The sequence below is a fragment of the Paramisgurnus dabryanus genome, chromosome 5 (assembly GCF_030506205.2).
Source record: "Paramisgurnus dabryanus chromosome 5, PD_genome_1.1, whole genome shotgun sequence".
Lineage (NCBI taxonomy): Eukaryota > Metazoa > Chordata > Actinopteri > Cypriniformes > Cobitidae > Paramisgurnus > Paramisgurnus dabryanus.
The window spans coordinates 13804878-13824166 of NC_133341.1; the positions used below are offsets into that span (position 1 = coordinate 13804878).

Here is a 19289-nt window from a genome sequence, read left to right on the forward strand (position 1 = left end):
AAAATCGCAACTATATCAATTAATCATAAAATTGCAAAGTTGCAGCCCTCAACTGATGTTTATGTTGTGTATTGGCCACCAGTTGTGTGATTGCAGTACCAGTTTTAGCCACAAGTTTTGTGATTGCAATACCAGTTTTGGCCACAATCCTACATACTGTTCCTTTAACTGCAGTGCAGCTAGAAAATGAGCATTTTTCAAAAAAGTGGAGTGTCCCTTTAATTATTATTTTGTAATGTTTTATATATGAGGAGTTCAGATGCAAAATCCTCTAAGGGCTACTGACATGTTTTCTTGTAAATAAGCTTTTTTACCAGGCTCATGTATATAGGTTCAGTTATTTAACTTTAATGGCATTGAAAAGATAAGTCAGTAATTGAAGTGCCTTATTTTTTACTGTAGTCATTGCTATTTAACATAATTGACTATCTTTTGCTACATGGTCGTTTTGCACAGTCAGTCATTTTTAGGGCTGTAGCGATTAATCGTGCAAATGCACGTTTTCTCAGTGAATGAATTTTAATGAATTACGGTGAAATCCCAGCACATCCCAAAGCCAGGGGGTGCGCTCTTGCAGGACCTCCCTTTGTGCCACAGAAGAAGTAGCATTACAAACGCTATTCCATGTCTATAAAAATATTTATATCGCTGTTCTTCTAATTGTTTTAGATATTTTCGTGATAATAAAGAATATTTGGAATGATTTTGTTTAACGATATGTTGCGTTTTTTTTAAATGCACGTTAATAATGACTCGACTCATAATGATTTTAGATTGATAAGGACTTCCTACTGACCAAATGCCGTAGTACACGCACAAGCTGTGCATGAAACACAGAATCGCAGCCTTGCGATTCAGAATCGATTTCAGACAGGCATTTTTAATGGGACACACGATTAATCATTACACCCCTAGTCATTTTGCAAAATCATACATTTTCAGTTTGAGTTATCCATTTCAAAAATATAAAAAAAAATATTCAAATGAAAATTAAACTTTTTGTCTACAAAAGTAATTTTAAACATTTAAACGTACACCTTCAGATTACACGATTTGTAAGATCCAATCAAACATTTCAATCAAGCATTTCAAAACTTTACTTATCAAAAACTGTACTTATTAAATAAATGCAATGTTTTAAATATTCAATATTTTAAATATTCAAAGACTTTTTTGTCTTTTTCAGGTGTTTTTCGCATCCGTACGTTCTGGTGGCAGCAGCCAGGTCTACTTCATGACCCTCAACCGAAACTGCATTATGAACTGGTGAAAGTGCCGCCACACGAACGTAGATTCTGCTGTGCACACACATACAGAAACTGAAGATATTCCAACACGCAACGATTTCTCACATACACACACTGTAAATACACACAAGCCAACACGTACAAGCCTACAGATCTAACACACACTCAATGGTTATTCGCTCCACATCTTCCAGAAGACACTCCTGCATTCTGCTGTGATTTCTGAGCCAACTGTGCAAGGTGCGCGTGTGTTTACTGTGAGCACGCCACTGACCTCTGGCAGAGCAATGTTGTGTACAATAACCACATGGTTGGCTTTCAGCTCACTGACCCTTGTAACAACATTCCTCTACCATTTGTATTTTTGACTTTTTAGGACCAGATTGTACATTATACCAGAAATGTGTGTAAACTATGAGAAACTGTCGCAAGCCTTCTGACGCGGCGGCGGCGCGTGTGTTTGGAGACTTTATAAGCTACGTCGAGCAGCAGAAACAAACGCTGCAGTGGTTAAAGGTGGTACTGCAACACGTGTACATTTCCATTTCAACTGTATAGTGTAGTAGCTGTTTGTTATCAGTCGCATTCGAAGTTTATGATAAAAGTGATAACGTTTCCTTTTCACTTGGTAGAAGATTAGAAAGTGATTTCAAATAATCAACAATATCAGTTTTAACACGATCCAAGAGAAGGGTTTTGCTTTTTTGACATATAGACAGTAATCTGACGCCTATGTCAACAAAATGAGATGTTACCATTTGGTGGCCGCTTGGAAAACTGAACCCATCGTTTTGCTTTTTTACTTGCAATTGTTCAACAGTCTCTGATTTCGCTTTTCAAAGCACTTCTTTTCTTTCAATGTGGAAATTATTATCATATCTACAACAGTTTAATATTCTCTGTATGTAAACGTATTTAGTATTACTCTTACTTTTATTATCTGCTGTTCTATTGCAATACGTGCTGTGTGCTCGTTCTTGTACGAAGGAGTTTCTCTTCGTTTTTTCTGATTTTAGCTGCAGGAAGATAGATTACTCCGGATATGATTGATTCTTTTGGAGGCAGCGTAAATGTATAGATCAGTTGTCACTATGTAAATTGTACATAGAAGCCATGATCGTATTTAGATGAAAAAAATCTTGTTTGTATTCAATAGGCACATGGTTTTTTAGGAGTGAATCACTACATTGCATTATACGATATAATTTTTTTCCTCACTTATTTCATAATAACCGAGTCTTTTCTTTATGCTGTCAAAATTCATTGTTGTGAACGTTAAAAATGTAGGGTATTTTATTAGGCAGGCTCGTAGATCTGGAACACATCAGGGATGTCATGCATTTATTCAGACTTTTCTTTAAGACATTTTTGGACCCCACAACCGAGCAAGAATTTTTTTCTCTCTGTGTGTGTGTGCATGAGTGTATGTGCGTATCAATGGGAAATATCAATTTGTAACATACAGTAAGATCAGCATAAAGCAATAGTTTAAGGATTAGTGACGGGTTGATGCCTTGTGTTGCTGTCTCCTGCTCTGCAATACTAGACCACACATTATTTTCCAGCTTTTCGCTCATTTCTATGCATATAATCTACATCTAGTGCACACTAAAAAAACACCCGTTTGTTGTCTTTTACTTCTCCCTACTTTTTAAAGATGGTATTATAGATACTTTAGCCTATAGATAGCCTTTACAAAGCTTGTGTATCACAAAAAGAGCAGATGTGAGCTAATTCTATTTAAAAATTAAAATGTCGATGCACTTTGGTGAATATTTTTCTAGTTAATGATAATAGATGACGTTTAAGCACGGACTTGTACAGTTGCTTGTGGCAGTACAATCATCCTCCGTTACCTAATAGCCCCTCCCCATGTTGGACACATTGGCTGCTGTAACGCAGTGACACACGTCTAGACGAGCACTAAACGATGATGACGCATTCAGTCAGTCGTCATTAAAATTATAGCAGCAATGAGCGAAACACTTTAGACAAGTACGGATACTTATAAAGTTGCATTTTAGAGAGAGGTGAGGTTTTTTTTAAGACCAACTGGAATCTACTGTGCCATTATGACAAATTTGTATTTCGTTCATGCACCTCCATCTCTTTCACTTTATTACTAGCTATAGAATATTTGCTTAGTAAATCAAACTGCCATGTTTACTGAAATAACAGTGCCTTGGATTGGGGTCGGGTGTATTATGTGTGTATGTGTGCGTGTGTGAGAGCAACAACCAAGTGATTGTTTCAATAAGAATCAAAGTTCAGGGAAGAGAAAAGTTAGTGAGATTTGAAATAAAAGCTAAATCTAGTCCATTCTTCAGTTGGGGGTCTCGTGCCAACAAAGTGCACTTAAAACTGACAATAGCCAGAGCACCAAGACATGCTCCTCTCTCACCCCTTGTTAGCACAAAGCCATGCCATATAGTTTATTTCTCCAGCGCATTCCTCCTCTGCAGTATTTAGACTTTATGCTCGCAGCAACAGCTGGTCGTTTTGTTTAACACCATATAAAAGACTAAAAATAGCCCTGCAGTTAGATGAAAAGACTGTGCTCTTTATTTTGAAATGGATGGTGATGCTCGTAGCTTGTGGTTCATTGGCTGTGTCATTTTCCCAAAGAGGGAAAGCCTCAGGTTGTCATGCAGGAGGGTCGGAAAAGGTTCGAGTTGTCATGGTGAAGAGCTTGTTGCGTGCATCGACGTGATGTAACGGTTCCCTGTTGAAATTTAGCCTAAAAGTCCTGATCTTGAATGAGGCAATTTTTATATAAGAATTATGACACCAGTATATACTTTATAAGATAACATTTAAATGGAAGAGTTAATAACAGGACAGAATGAAAAAGATATAGTGAATATATATATATATATATATATATATATATATATATATATATATATATATATATATATATCCCCCTCAAATCTTTTTTTACATAAATATATACTGTATGAAAATTTATAATAAAAAATAATGAATGAACATAACATAAATAGATATTTATGAATGAATGAATGATTGCATTTATATATACATCATAACATTTTGCAGGCTGAATATTAATCTGAGCACAGTGCTTATCCTTATTACCACGCTGTACATACGCTGTACATTCAGTTTCAGCTTCATCTCCCTCCCCTCTTAATCCCAGCGAGTGTTATAAAAGAGAGCGTGTGGGTGTTGTGAATGTGCATGTGTGAATAAGAGAGCTATTTTTGTTCATTATTTCCTCTGAGGAAAGAGAGCGGGGGGAGAAACCGAAGACCAGTCGAAAGCTATCAAGGACCAGTATGGCCGAACATGCATACAAATCGTCACATATTTGTAAAGCCACCAATGACCAAACGTAACATTGTATTGCTTCTTTAGCAGCCGACCACACTCGGATCTCTCAGTATTAGACTGAGCTACAGGTTAATGGCTCGTTTAAATAGGTGTTTTCTCTTATGTTAGAGGAGTTACAGGTACATGCATTGTTGGCTTTACTGCGGACTTTCCAGGCACATGAATGTAACAAGTTTGTTTAATTCTGGTCTGTTAAGCCCGTCACTTACAGTCAGACTGGGATCGAGTCCAGTTTTGCTTATACGTAATAATATATTAAACTCCATTCTGTCCTACACGGTCCGCAGAATCCTGCTTGTTCATTCTTTCATTCAACAATAGCGTTGTTTTAGACCAGCGGTCATGTATAGCGGTCTATTAAAGAGGTGTGGAGGTGTCTGGTTTCTTTTAAGGCCTTTATCTGCTGTGTTTGAGGTATTTATCTACTCTACATGCTATTAGCACTATGCTAACAAAGTGGCATTTCTCTTGTGGTTCTCTCTAGTAATATGAAGTTAATCCCTTAGCTGGTTTTGTAAAATATTTACTACTCCAAAGAAAAAGGTTTATTTTCTTTCTTTTGGTTAAATATCATAGCAGGAGCCAGGAGAGGTTAAAGGTGTCGGAGGTCTTGATAAAGTTGATCCTCTGTGATGGGTTCATTATCATTCTGTTCTTTTACTTTTCAGAAGTGGTAGATGTTTCAGACTTATTTTAGTGTTTCTTTTTTGGAGAGGAAATGCTTCAGATGATTTAATGATCAGTCTTAACGATCAAATGCATTCACAAGTCTGTAATGTCTTAATAAAGCATATTTGACAATTAAAAATAACTTGATCTCTGTTAAAATTGTCTAGCTTCTTTTTTTGCTTCCTTCCAGCTCTCTTTTTTACGCTTTATTTATGTTTGTTTAACAATGTATTTAGATTTCATTAGTTTCACACATTATCTTGTGCCTATTAATGTTTATGAAACACTCTTAGAAAAAGGTACAAGGAGGTACAAAAGTTGTCACTGGGGCATCACTTTGGGTACACTTTTGTACCCAAAAGGTGCATACCTGTATTAGTACCTCAGAGGTACACACCGATACCTTAGAGATACATACTGATACCTCAAAGGTACATATCTATACCAAAATGCTACATCTAAGGACCTTTTAACCGTCCCAGTGACAGCTTGTGTATGCTAAATAATTATAAAGTGATTGAAATGGAGAAACTCAATAAATATTTAACATACACACTATAATGACATTTTCTGAGTCCAGCCATTAAGTTATATGGGTAATACTGTATACAATAAGGATGTATTTGTTAACATTAGTAAATGCTAGGGATGCACCGATACCAGAATCGGGCCCGATACCAAGCTCATGTACTCGTAAAAATACCCCGATACCAAAGACCGATACGTCACGTGACGTAACGGACAGAACGTCCCAGTGCACACAGAGACACGACCGGCAGCAGATACAATGTCAGCCTCAGCAGTGTGGGAATATTTCAAAATCAATGATGATGAACCACGCATGGCAATCTGCATGCTTTGTTCTGCATTAATTTAAATTTGGGCTTTGAAATTTTGTGATGATAAGCACATAAGTATGGATTATTTTTCCATAATATTGAAGTTGTTAAAAATAAAGATGCTGATAAGTTCATTAGTCTCATTGTGTTGTTCTTAGAAAATTGAAACATAAAAAAGAAAAACAGTACAACAGGCATCGTATCGACGAGTACCAGGGAAAAATATCGGTACTCATACCCGATCCTTAAAAAGTGGTATCGGTGCATCCCTAGTAAATGCATTATTTACCAATAAACAATATCGTTTTTCCAGTATGTATTAATCTTTGTTAATGTTAGTTAATGGCAATACAATTGTTCATTTTAGTTCACTGTGCATTAACTGATGTTAACAGTTACAACATTTATTTGAAATATGTATTAGTAAATGCTGAGATTAAAATGAACTAAGATAAATAGATGCTGTAGAAGACGTATTGTTTATGTTAGCTAATGCATTAACTGATGATAACACATACAATCTTAATGTATATTGTTACTGTTTTATGAATGAAGCACTGGGGATTGTATTGTTGTAACACATGACAATAAGGTTGTATTTGTTAACAATAAGTTAATGCATTAGCTAACATGAACTGTCGATGAACATTACTTATAGGGGCAGTTTCCCGGACAGGGATTAGACAGATCCTACACTAAAATAAATGTAAGAGCTGTCCAAACTGAAAACAACTTAAACTGACATATCTTAAAATACATCAGTGCCTTTTGTTTTGCTTTAAAATTCAAACAAGTACTGTTTTAGTAAGGCATGTCTGTTAAAACTAGTTATATTAAGACAGCTCTAGTCCTGGCTTAAGATAATCCCTGTCCGGGAAACCACCCCATACAGTACTATATATATTAATCATAGTTTAATGTCTATGTATGAACTAACATGAATAACTGTATTGACGTTAGTTAACATTAAGAAGAATATATGCTAAAAAAAAATTTCATTGTTTGTTCGTGTTAGTCAATACATTTACTAACATTTACCAAAACGACCTTATTGTAAAGTGTTACCGGATATTATGAGGAAATCATCTGGGAAACATATAAGCAGCATGATTTGCATGGCCTTTAGCCTCAGTATCCACTTTTTGTTATCAAATATTTAGTGACACCAGCTTTTTATTTCTTTAGTTTTCTTTATTCTTAGGGTGTGGCACACATGAAACATGAATAAAATAAGCTTTAAAAATGTCAAATAGAAACATAAATTGAAAACAAAAACACATCATGTATATATATATATATATACTGTATAATGCCTGCATATGCATCTATAAAAACAAACTACATGGAGTGGGACTTTTCTTGGTGGGAAGCCTGTCTGGCCTTATTCTGAGCTTTCATCTCATACTCGTTGTGATTCGACTATTATCAGTGCTGAAGTCTTATTTTTGAGTGCAGATGACAAAATGACCAGGACTGAAAATAAAATGAAAAGTCTTAAATTGAGCTCATTGCATCAATTAGAGCTCAAGTAAACTGGTTCATTCCAGAAATGGTCAAGAAAGAAAGTTGGTTTTTAACAATCTTAAAAGTATGTAAAAAATGTGTGTCAAATAATTTTGTGATTGTACTCTCAAACTACACACATCTGAGTCTCACTCAACACGCATTCTTCCAAATGCACTTGTTAATTTGTGAGTCACTGTGTCCTGTATATATCCAGCAAACCTTAAAAGGAAAAAGTGTGTGCGTGTAAACATTCCTGTTTAAAACTTGTGGTCCATAATGCCATTATATATATAGTATGTACAGTTCTTGTATTTGTCAAGCATTTGTGTCTGTGTATATACGTGTACTTCATACTGCATGTACAGTAAAGTACATAGTGTGCATACAATGTCAATAATGGGTGAATGACGTGTAAGATGTGAGCTGAGTGTGTGGTCAGTTCCAGATTTTGAGGAAACTGTCCCAGGAACCTGTACACACAGCCATGCCATCATCTGTCACCCCAAGACAGCTCACACGATTGTCATGTCCAGCTAGCACTCCTGGAAAAAATGTAAAAAGAGACAAGCTGTCAGTTATGTCCAAACAAGGCCAACTGAGGCCCCAGTATCTAAATCTGACAGCTACTCTGTGGGTGCCCCATCACGCAGACCTCAACAATTAATTACATTTTAATAAAACTGTCAAAAACTAGTCATATTCATGGCAAAAATGCAAATTAATATATTTTTTCAGTGTATACTACAAACGAGCATCACAACGCAACAATTCATTCTGGTTGTTAAGCTTTGTTCGTTTACGCTCTTAAAAAACCCTTATTGGAAGTCAAACTAGTTTTTCTGTTGTGTTTAATAGATTAAGGTTAGTACTAAAAGGTAAGAAATGTTTTTTAAGCACTTTTGACTTAACCAAAAACAGTTCTTCTATGGCACTGCTGTTTTGTAGCACCTTTATTTTTAAAGTGTATGTGTAATAACACCAGTGAGTTCACCTGCTCGTTCTCCCTTCAAAGCATCCCAGATGTTGCAATTGAAGTCGTCGTAGCCGGCGAGCAACAGGCGGCCGGAACGAGAGAAGGCCACAGAGGTGATGCCACAGATGATGTTATCGTGAGAGTACAAACACAGCTCCTGATCTGCACGCAGGTCAAACAGCCTGCAGGTGGCGTCATCTGACCCTGTTGCAAATGCACTGCCGCTGGGAAAGAACTAACAGGAAATAATAAGTGATGAGAAAATGAGATACACTTTCAGTCTGAGATGTCAGAAACCACCATTCAGTGGTCAGATGAACACTGCACGTGTTGATATTAGGTGATATTAAATAGCCCATCCAGGTTTACCAGCGTTATTTAAATCCATTACCTAAAAGTAACTAATAAATATGTCCTTAAAAAATATGTTGTGTCACCATAACTTACTTGCCAGTAGCCAAGTAATAAGCAGGATTTTGTCGTGTTTTTTTTTTGCACAGTAAAAAGTGAAAGTATCTATTTAGAAATATTACTTTAATAACACTTAAAGGAAAACACCACCGTTTTTCAATATTTTACTATGTTCTTACCTCAACTCAACTTAATCTTAGTACAGCATGTCGTGAATGCGTTAGCATTTAGCCTAGCCACGTTCATTCCTTAGGATCCAAACGGATAAATTTAGAAACCACCAAACACTTTCATGTTTTTCCTATTTAAAGACTGTTACATGAGGAGTTACACGAGTAAGTATGGTGGCACAAAATAAAACGTGGCGCTTTTTTCTTAAGCGGATAAAAAATAAGAACTATATTGTATGGCAGAAGAGCACTTAGTTTGCAGCACTTTGACCTCGGGTGCAGTAATATTGACGCAAGTGTGAGCGAGAGGGGAAGTATTCAGGAGAGATGATGTTACTGCGCGCTGAGGTCAAAGTGCTGCAAACTAAGTGCTCTTCCGCCATACAATATTGTTCTCAATTTTTATCCGCTTTAAAAATGGACACATTTTATTTTGTGCCACCATACTTAGTCATGTAACTACTCATGTAACAGTCTTTAAATAGGGAAAACATGGAAGTGTTTGGTGGCTTCTAAATTCATCCCTGCTTGAATCCTAAGGAATGAATGGGGCTAGGCTAAATGCTAACACATTCACGGCACGCTGTACAAAGATTAAGTGCACGCATTGAAAAAAAGATAGGGAAATATGAATTAGTCTAAGTTGAGGTAAGAACATTGTAAAATATAAAAAACTGTGGTGTTTTCCTTTAAAGAAAAGTTGTCAATTTACATTTTATCATTTTGAGGTGAAAAAACTGTTACAAAAAATTTAATTGGTAAACACTTAAAATTGAAAAACAAAAATCTATTTTTTAGGTGCTACCAACTGAAGTATTTTTTTATGTTTTAACTTTTTACAGTGTGCTAAACAAATCATCTGCTCCTTAAACTTTCTTATTAGCAAGGAAAATGTGAGTGTTTTTCTGTACTCACACAGGCAGCATTGATGTCTGACTCGTGACCAGTAAACGTCTGTCTACACATGCTGTCTCTGATATCCCACAGTTTAACGGAGGCATCGCAGGCCCCAGAGATGAAGGTCCGCGAGTCTGGAGCCAATGACAGACTCATCACATCACCACTGTGACCCGAGAACACGGTGGTCTGCTGACCCGTCTCTATGTCCCAGAGAGCGCTGGAACACACAAACACAAGGTCACACCATTCCTGAAATAACTGTACTGTAATTGCACATTTAAAATGAGCTGTGTGTGATTTAGTAGTAGTGACTCTCAACTGGTAGTTATGATAGCAAGGTCAATAGGCCTATTAACAAAAAAACTTATTTTATTTGTCACTTGGTAGAATATAAACTTTGCATACATGTCATATACTCATACCCAAAATACAACAACTTAAAAGTCACAATGAAACTGAAATTAAAAACTTATTATGGAATATTGTGGTATAATCTTTAATCAAAAACGGCAATCTCCTCCCCTCCTCGAAACAATCTCTATTTACCTTTGGTCATGAGGAAAGGCAAGAGGGCGGGGCCTGGGAAAACATCGCAGCAAATAGCAACATGACCCCAACTTCCAACGAATTTATGTCCCGCCCTAACTGTTTCCTTATTTCAGAAGCCGTTTCACTTGGATATATGTCAAGACGGGGAAGATAATACAAACAATCGCTACTTCCATTTCATTGTGACTTTAAAATCATTCGCTACAATTACGATGTGTTATTAGTATATAATGTGTAGATGTGTTTGACGTTCACTATAAACAATATTTAGACTTTTTGCTAAACATTAGGTCACCACCTCCAGTTTAAAATGTTGCTAAGGCAAAAACCAGCTGAGAAGTACTCTACATATATTTGTTTAGGCTGAGGTAAACACACCAGGTTGTGTCTCCTGAACTGGTGATAATCTGATTGTCATCGATGAAACGGCAACAGGAAAGGTAACCTAGGAAATGAGCAAAAAGGAAGTCACACCCTAAAACTGCATGATGTGAAGAAACTGAACTGCCATCTGATGGTCTTCCTTTCCAGAGGTACACAAAATAATTTCCAACATTACGTTCAGAAGAAATATGTTTATACATTTGTTTTTACATAAGACATTTTTTATCAAAGCAGCTTTACAGAAACTACATACTGCTATACTGCAAATAAAGCACTGCTTTATTCTGAAACAATATTTGTGTGCGATCATCGTACCAGTGTGGCTGGCCAGTTCTCGGCTGACTCTCACATTGCCCTCTCTTGTCTTTAAGCTGTATATGGAGCAAATGTTGTCCAGTCCGCCACAGGCCACAAAGTTGCCAGATGGTGCATATGAACATGTCATCACCCATGATGACCGTAATGGGATGGCATGAATCTGAAGTTTATATGAATCTCATTAATGTTGCCCACAATACCATGCACAAAGTTTACATACAGTTAATGATAATAACTGTGACACTTTCAACACAAATATAGCAGCTATAAACTAATTGGCTATTTAGCTAACCATTTACAATGTAATTGTAACAAGGACCATCAACCTGGTGAAACGTGTTATGTTATGTAAACGAAAAGCTTTTAGTTATCTATTCAGATCTTTAAAGGAACTAGCATCACTAGACGGAACTGCCAAAATAAATATGCTGTGTAATGTAAACATTGTGATGGCGTTACAGACCTTGTTTGTAGTGTAACTGTCCCAGACGATAAGTTTTCCATCTTGTGAGGCACTAACAAGAAGCCTGGGGAGAAATCGAATTAGATTTGGTCATTGATGAGAAAACGAAAGACCGAAATTAAGACCGAAGGATAGGCAGGTCATCTAAAAAACTTGCTACAAGCAATATTAGCTGGATAAAACTTGAAATGTCCTGCTGGTATAAAATACAGTAAGCAAAGCAGCCCAGTGACAAGATATTTCACATACACATGCAATAATGATCTAACAAAAATGTTACAGCTTAATAAATATCTTCTCCGTTACACAGCAAAACCTTCGGTTCAAAATGGTCTAGTTTGTCACTTTAGATTTAATCGTCTGCTAAATGCAAAATTGTAAACCTCATTTTATTCACAGTTTGACACTACTGTAGTAGAAGATGATTAGCTAACGTTAGCATAAATGTGTCGTGTTATCTTCAGTGTCTTTAAAGGAAAACGACACGGGTTTTTCAATATTTTACTATGTTCTTACCTCAACTTAAGACGAATAAATACATACCTATCTTTTTTCAATGCATGCACTTTCAGTCTTTGTACAGCGCTTCGTGAATGTGTTGGCATTTAGCCTAGCCCCATTCATTTCTATGGCTCCAAACAAGAGTTTTATTTTGTACTACCATACTTACTTGTGTAACTACTCATGTAACAGTCTTTAAATAGGGAAAACATGGAAGTGTTTGGTGGCTTCTAAATTCATCCCTGTTTGGAGCCATAGGAATGAATGGGGCTAGGCTAAATGCTAACACATTCACAAAGCGCTGTACAAAGATTAAAAGTGCACATATTGAAAAAAGATTGGTATGTATTCATTTGTCTAAGTAGAGGTAAGAACATAGTAAAATATTGAAAAACAGTGATGTTTTCCTTTAACAGGTGCAAAACCTATTAACAAAATTTTGATCTTTTTAGTTCTCTGATAGGTGGAAAACGGGGTGTATATTGGTTAAGGAAACGTTGTGGATAAAAATACCTGGAGTCTGTGCCCCAATGCATGGCGTAGATTTTTGCCAAATGCCCACGCAGTGTGCGCCTCGTTCTCATCTGTATCCGCCCCACTGGGTCCAGTCCTGCTGTTATCTACCACACACAGAAAAAAAGAGTGAAAACCCACAGATTTCTAAAGTAAATCCTACTTGGATACGGAGTGTAGCTATGTCTTACCTGAGCGAGTGTGGAGTCTCCACATGCTTTCCTGGCATCCTAAGGGACAGGAAAGATGTTCAAATGTGAGTCAATGTGCTGCACTGTTTTTAGGATGAAGATTTGGTTTAGAATTGAATCTACAAAGAGGGCACAATTGGTATCCCTTTGTTTTATTACAAAGGTGAAACTTCTGACTTTGAAGCCTCAAAGAGTCGAGCAGGTGTCATCCTATCCGATAATACTTTAAAGAAAATACCAACATTACTGTATGTAAGACATGTCCTTACATGGAAATCACTTCCTTAATGTCCTTGCCTGTCTGTTGCGTAAGTAAATGCATAACCATCATGTTACATCGGGTTTACATGGAATGCAAATTTAGCCTAAAGTCATAAAATAGTTCATGCTGTATCCCCACTGACTGGCAAAAGGTTCCCACTGTGTAAACTAATACTCACTCTGATCTGATTCCTTAGTTGCTCAGCCTCCTGTCGAAGCTGCTCAAGCTCACTCATCTTGAAATGACCTTAATCCTTTGCCCTCTGACCTCTCACACTCCCTTAGACAACTGTTAAGAAAACATTACATGTGCATAATATTACAGACCAAATGGTTCTTGTTGAAACCTGTAAAGAGTTTAAGAGTGACATCATTGATAATAATATAACTTCATAATGAAACAATTCCATTTTATTTCGTTCTTGCCATTTCATTCTAGTCTCTATGTTTTAGGCATTAGGAAAATGTTATGTAGTCGATCAAAAATCAATAGAAATCATACTTTTAAAACTGACATTAGTCTGGCTTTCACAGCTTTTCACAGTAAAGTAAACATAACACTGCTTACTCATTAACTCACTCAATGTGCAATGTATTCACTTTTTCAATTTTTTTAAAAATAATAATAATAATTTTATTAAATTTTTTGTGTATTAGTGTTGAGCAAAAATGATAAATAGTGTCATTGTAAATGTAATGATTTTCTGCTATTATTATATTATTATACATCTAATATTTTACAGATGTAATAGAATAAAATATCTGCAACAGTGTGCAGCACTGCAACATAATATTAGAGTGCAGATGTGGTCTGGATTATCATTACGATATAATCTGGTCTAATCTGGCTAAGAATCTGTAATATAATAGGCTTTCTGTTTCAAAAGCGGTTCCAAACACAGAAACAAGATCAGCAGATTATAATAGATGTTAAATAAAGTGAGCGTGTGCATAAAAGATGGGGGGTTCTTTATCTCATGTTTTACATAATGCTGCACATTCAAATTGGATTTTGAATTTTGCATAGACTTTTGCATTTGTTTTTCTTCGTAGTCAGATATGTTGCAAATCATTAACCAATCACACAGTTTCAATTTGCATGTTTGCCTGTTAGAATCACACTGTATCACCAATGCTGATGGGAGCTGTGGAACGCAAACTATGATTATTATCCCAGTACTGCACATACTTATTACAGTGCCTTTACTCTCTTTGCACATACACATAAGGACAGCAAAAAAGTGATTAAGTTATGTGTCACTAAGAGTAAATATGGGAAGGATGAAGGAGGAAATATGTAAACATGTGAACTTCACCCATGAATACAGTAAAATGTAAAAGAGACACACAAACTACACATTATAATTTACATCATATTTACATTGCAGCCTACTATAAAAAAATATGCAGAAATTATGTAATATAATATAATCTCTTATTTCACAAAAGGTTTTATATACATTGCTTAACATTATTTGAGGAATCTAGAACAACGTTTCTGAACCAGGGGGCCTGGGCCTACAAGGGCCTCAACACACTTCTAAGGGGACCTTAAGATGACTCGTAATTCTTAAAATAAGCTAAAGCAGTTTTAAATATTGGTTAACACTTTACTTGAAGAGGTGTGGATAAGACTGACATGACACCTTCATAATCATGACATGACACATATCATGAACATGAAGGAGATTTTATGCACATTTATGACAACTGTCATTAAGTGTCATTCGATTTTAATGCAAAGATTACTTTTTTTGAGATGTCTTTGTTATGTCATAAACCAATACATCATAACTTGTCATAAATCTGTCATAAACATGACAAAGCAGAATAATGATCAAACCTAAGAAACTACCTATCTTTAGGGGTTAACAATACATTAAACTGTCATTAAAATTGTATTAAGTGTTAATACCCGGTCAAATAGTTTTATAACAGCATCACAAATATTTTTCTTGACCTCAACTACAGTGGTACAAATTGAACTTTAAAATGTCAATAAGTGTTAATACTATTTCAATTTTAAATACTGTAACAAAATGCAACAGACACGTCAAAAGATTATACTTAAAGGAACAGTATGTAAGAAATTTGTATCAACTAATCATTAAATGGCCCTGAAATGTCACTAGACATTAAGAAATCATTTTCATTTCAAATACTTATATCACTCACAACAGTGGTCTGGCCAGGATATTGTCATTTAAAAGTTGAATTTTAAAAGTGGAGTTGCAGCCCTCAACTGATGTTTATGTTGTCGTTTGGTATATTGGCCACCAGCTGTGTGATTGCAGTACCAGTTTTAGCCACACGTTTTGTGATTGCAATACCAGTTTTGGCCACAATCCTACATACTGTTCCTTTAACTTTATGTACGAGCACAATGCATAAAAAAATGTCAACTCACAAAACTTTTTCGTCCTCACACAGAGGGTTCTGAAATTTTCTGACATAGAAGAAAAGTAACAATACATTTAATTAATTAATTTAATGTAATTGATCGTTTTCCCAACGCTGTTACATGGCTTAACTCATTATTGTACTGTTTTTACTTATTTTTTAGGTAAATCAGTCTCCAAATGCAATAAAATATAATTTTATCAATTTTAATTATTATTTTTATTGGATGATTGATTTTATTTCATAAACACCTGAAGGAAACTTAAAAAAAACATTATGAACTGAAGAATATTCATGATGCTAATATAAAAATATTTGACAGAGTATTAACACTTAATGACATTTTAATAACAAATTCAATTTGTGGTCGGTTATGTTGTCTTGGTAATGTCAATTTGTCATGACAAGTTATGATGTATTGGTTTATGTCAAGTTGTCATAACAAAGACATCTCACACAATGTCATATTTGCATTGAATGAATGACACTTAGTGACATTTGTCACAAACAAGCATAAAATCTCCTTCATGTTCATGGCATGTGTCATGTCAGTCTTATGAACATCCCTTCAAGTAAAGTGTTACCAAATCTTCAAATATTGTTGTGGACACTACACGGGCTTAAACTCAAAAAGGTTGGAGATTTACTGATCCAGACAATACTGAGTTCCATACTGCATCCTTTATGGTCTTTAGCACACTTGGAATAAAGGGAAAGCTGTTAGTGTTCATCCCATAATGCATCATAATGCTTTTGACCAGTATCTACAAAGTATGGTTAGAAATGGCCTCATGAAATGTTCATTAAAATTGTCTTATAAAATAAACAGCAATTATTAACGTCTTGTATTTTGTCTCTGTATGTGGTTATATTTCTGTCAGCATGGCATGTGACTTCATACATTATAAATTTGCAGGGGAACTCGGATGATAAGTATTAAAGTGAGAGTAGTAGGACACCACCTCACAGTAGGCAAGCAAACAAGCAAATACAAAAATACCAAGACCGAAAGTTAAATATTTGCTTTGACTATTTTACATAAAGATAGTCTGCTGTAGATGCTGCACGTGATGTAACAGGATGTTGCACGCGACTTCCATAATCTATCGCATAGACATTTTAACGTGACGCAGAATATGGCGAAAATACAGAATGATTTTCGGTCGGTTGCCGACACAAATGTCCCAATACTCGCGAGAATAACGTTTCATACCGCTATACGGGTTGAGTCTGTGAACTAGACCTGTTAAGTTTGAAAGGACTAGAGAAATGCCAGGCTTGGCCCCACCCCTATCAGTGAATGACATGCACGCGCTCTGCATTCTGCGGACATCATTTACTAGCACCATATGTCCACGGATGCCGTTTTGCACAGAAACCGCAACCTATTTAAGGCGTTTTTGGTCGTGACTACCGCCCACTTAAACCTGGTGGACAGTTTAAAAAAGTGTGCGACATGTGTGTTGCTCGAGCACACATGGGGTTACGTTTATTATTCAGTAAAATTGTTCATTCTCTTGACAAGTAAAGCAGAGACTGCGGTCAGCTGTACACCAGCATCAGTTCGCATACAGATGTGATTTATGTATATATTGTCTTTTTTATTTATTGTGAATAAATATCTGCTGAGGTTAGACATCAAAACCCAACTAATAAAATTCCAAGCAGCATATAAATACTATTTGGTGTGACAATAACCATTTACATCTAAGTCGTGTATGTACACTCCTCTTTGTGCTAGAGGATGGAGTTAATCCATATGTTTATCTGGATCACAACAATCTGATAAATATTATTTAATAGTTGAATACCTGTTAATCTTCCCGTTTGGCTTTTAATGTCCACGTAAAGTGAGTGGAATGCTGTAGTGCGTGGCGGAAGTAATTCACAGGGATTTTTTCTTTTGGATGACTCTTAGGACTGCATACTGTCGGGTCTTTCCTGGTGCTTCTTTCTTGGGGCTTTGGTTAGGCCTCGGCGACTCCGTGTTTTTACGTATGAAGCGCATCAAAACGATATTATCGCGAAGTATTGAGCCACCATTTGGTCCTCTGGATGATCGCTTACAGAAGAAGGACAGATGCCTTTCTCACAGCTGTATTCCTGATTTCAGCTGTTTTTAAACACTTCTTTATGCGCCGGTGCAAGGTGACCTGTCGTACAAGTGACTGGTTTAATAGGTCCAAATAGAGTAAAGTGTTTAAAATAAGTCCGTCGTTGTCTTTATTAATGTGTTTGCTGATTCGCCTCGATCTTTCCACCCAAGTAACGTTATATCTTCCTTCTGCGTTTCCCTGTTTGGTTCGCTTCGCTTTAACCGTCGCCTTCTCGTCCAAAAATAACAAATGAAATAAAATGCGAGACGCCGATCCCTTGTCCCGTCAAATTAAAATAACCACAATCGACTTGGCTATCTCTCCGGAGATGCATGTAACCCACCCATCAGTTCAAATGTCCCTGTGTCAGAATCGAAGGCGGGGTGAATTGAGCATAAATAATTATTTCCAAATAATTGAGATAACGTGCTTACTGTCAGCTCAAACCCACATGAAAGCATTCGGTCTGCACCAGAAACACGTAGCATCACATATTCGCTATTCAACCACACCCATTTTATTGCGAATGTACCACTGCAGATCAGCCCGCCGCGGCCAAATAGGCACAACAGCCTCAGGGGGGTGAACACAGCTTCACAATGTAACTCTCTTGAGTTATGCCACGGAAGAGAAAGATAGTTTCTTTCTTAAAATGTATAAATTATATCTAGTGTAAATAAATTTAAATATCTATAAGAAAAGACCAAGAAACTGCTTTGGTAAAACAGTTACATTCAACAGCACCCCCCACCCCCACTCTGTGCTGCTCACTCTGCCTACATGAACGCGCTCCTAGAGAGCGCAGATTCTGCGTCACGTGACCCAAAGTTCAAACGCTTGAAGAATTAGTTGACATTTTTTACGAACTTTATGATCAAATTATGCCCAATATTTTCGAATGGATTTCTTAAAAAATGCTTTCGTTATGGCCTGATTTACTGTAGTCACCTTAGTGCCTCACTGTAAACACCTTAGTATGAAGTTTACCGTCCTCACACTTGCTCTAATTAATTAGAAACGTAATTAGAATTCCACTTTAGGGGGCCTCAGTAATGCTATGCGCACTTTCTCTCAAGAGATATAAGCTGTCACACACAGGGGAGGGCACACTCCTAATTAATTACACCTGCCATAATTACAAGTTAGGGGAGGGGTACAGACAGATTATTCTACTTCATACTACTGTACATTGTAAAATGTATATTAGGCTGGATCGTTGTTCATAATACACTAGTTATTGAATATCAGAAAAATAAATCTTGGTTGTTTTATTTATAAATTTACAATTTATACAATCTTTACAATTTATATGTCTGAAACTGTGAACTGTCCCACATGCAGTAAACCTACAGTAAGAAAAGGATCCCCCCTTACCAAATGAACTGATGGTACGGTCCACCTGCCCTGCTTACCATTAGGCAAGTAGTAGCTGTGAATAGGTTGCCCAGCAACACCGTTTTCAGAGACCAATGCTTGCAGGATGTGCTTGGGTGGACATGGACTGTTCTTGCCTCCAAACCTCCAAACGCATACAAACATGCATATAC

General features: G+C 36.4%; 2 protein-coding genes across 5 annotated transcripts in view; one reads left to right on the forward strand and one right to left on the reverse strand.

Moving 5' to 3' along the window:
* The window catches only part of mink1 (misshapen-like kinase 1), a 57011-nt gene extending 51585 nt beyond the window's left edge, over positions 1-5426 (forward strand). For all 4 annotated transcript variants that reach the window (XM_065266744.2, XM_065266746.2, XM_065266748.2 and 1 more), the window contains one exon: positions 1187-5426. In XM_065266744.2, coding sequence (XP_065122816.2) covers positions 1187-1270 — 84 coding nt within the window. In that variant the 3' untranslated portion in view covers positions 1271-5426. The remainder of the gene's footprint in view (positions 1-1186) is intronic.
* A 1850-nt stretch (positions 5427-7276) lies between these two features.
* gnb2 (guanine nucleotide binding protein (G protein), beta polypeptide 2) lies at positions 7277-18277 on the reverse strand. The gene is made up of 10 exons (XM_065266819.2): positions 17458-18277; positions 13426-13535; positions 12986-13024; positions 12795-12901; positions 11781-11844; positions 11315-11477; positions 10994-11060; positions 10082-10283; positions 8604-8820; positions 7277-8154 (listed from the first exon to the last, which is right to left on the reverse strand). Exons 2-10 carry the CDS (start codon positions 13480-13482, stop codon positions 8048-8050), a joined length of 1023 nt encoding a protein of 340 aa, XP_065122891.1. The 5' UTR covers positions 13483-13535; positions 17458-18277; the 3' UTR covers positions 7277-8047.
* Positions 18278-19289: the final 1012 nt, after the last annotated feature.

Bases quoted from the DNA above. Each gene is read 5' to 3' on its own strand.
- gnb2 (XM_065266819.2), bottom strand. From the start codon at position 13,482: ATGAGTGAGCTTGAGCAGCTTCGACAGGAGGCTGAGCAACTAAGGAAT. The intron at 10,284-10,993 runs GTGTGTTTACCT...TGTGTGTTCCAG, and splicing joins AGTTCAGGAGACACAACCTG to CGCTCTCTGGGACATAGAGA. The intron at 8,155-8,603 runs GTGAACTCACTG...CATTTTTTCCAG, and splicing joins TTTGAAGGGAGAACGAGCAG to GAGTGCTAGCTGGACATGAC.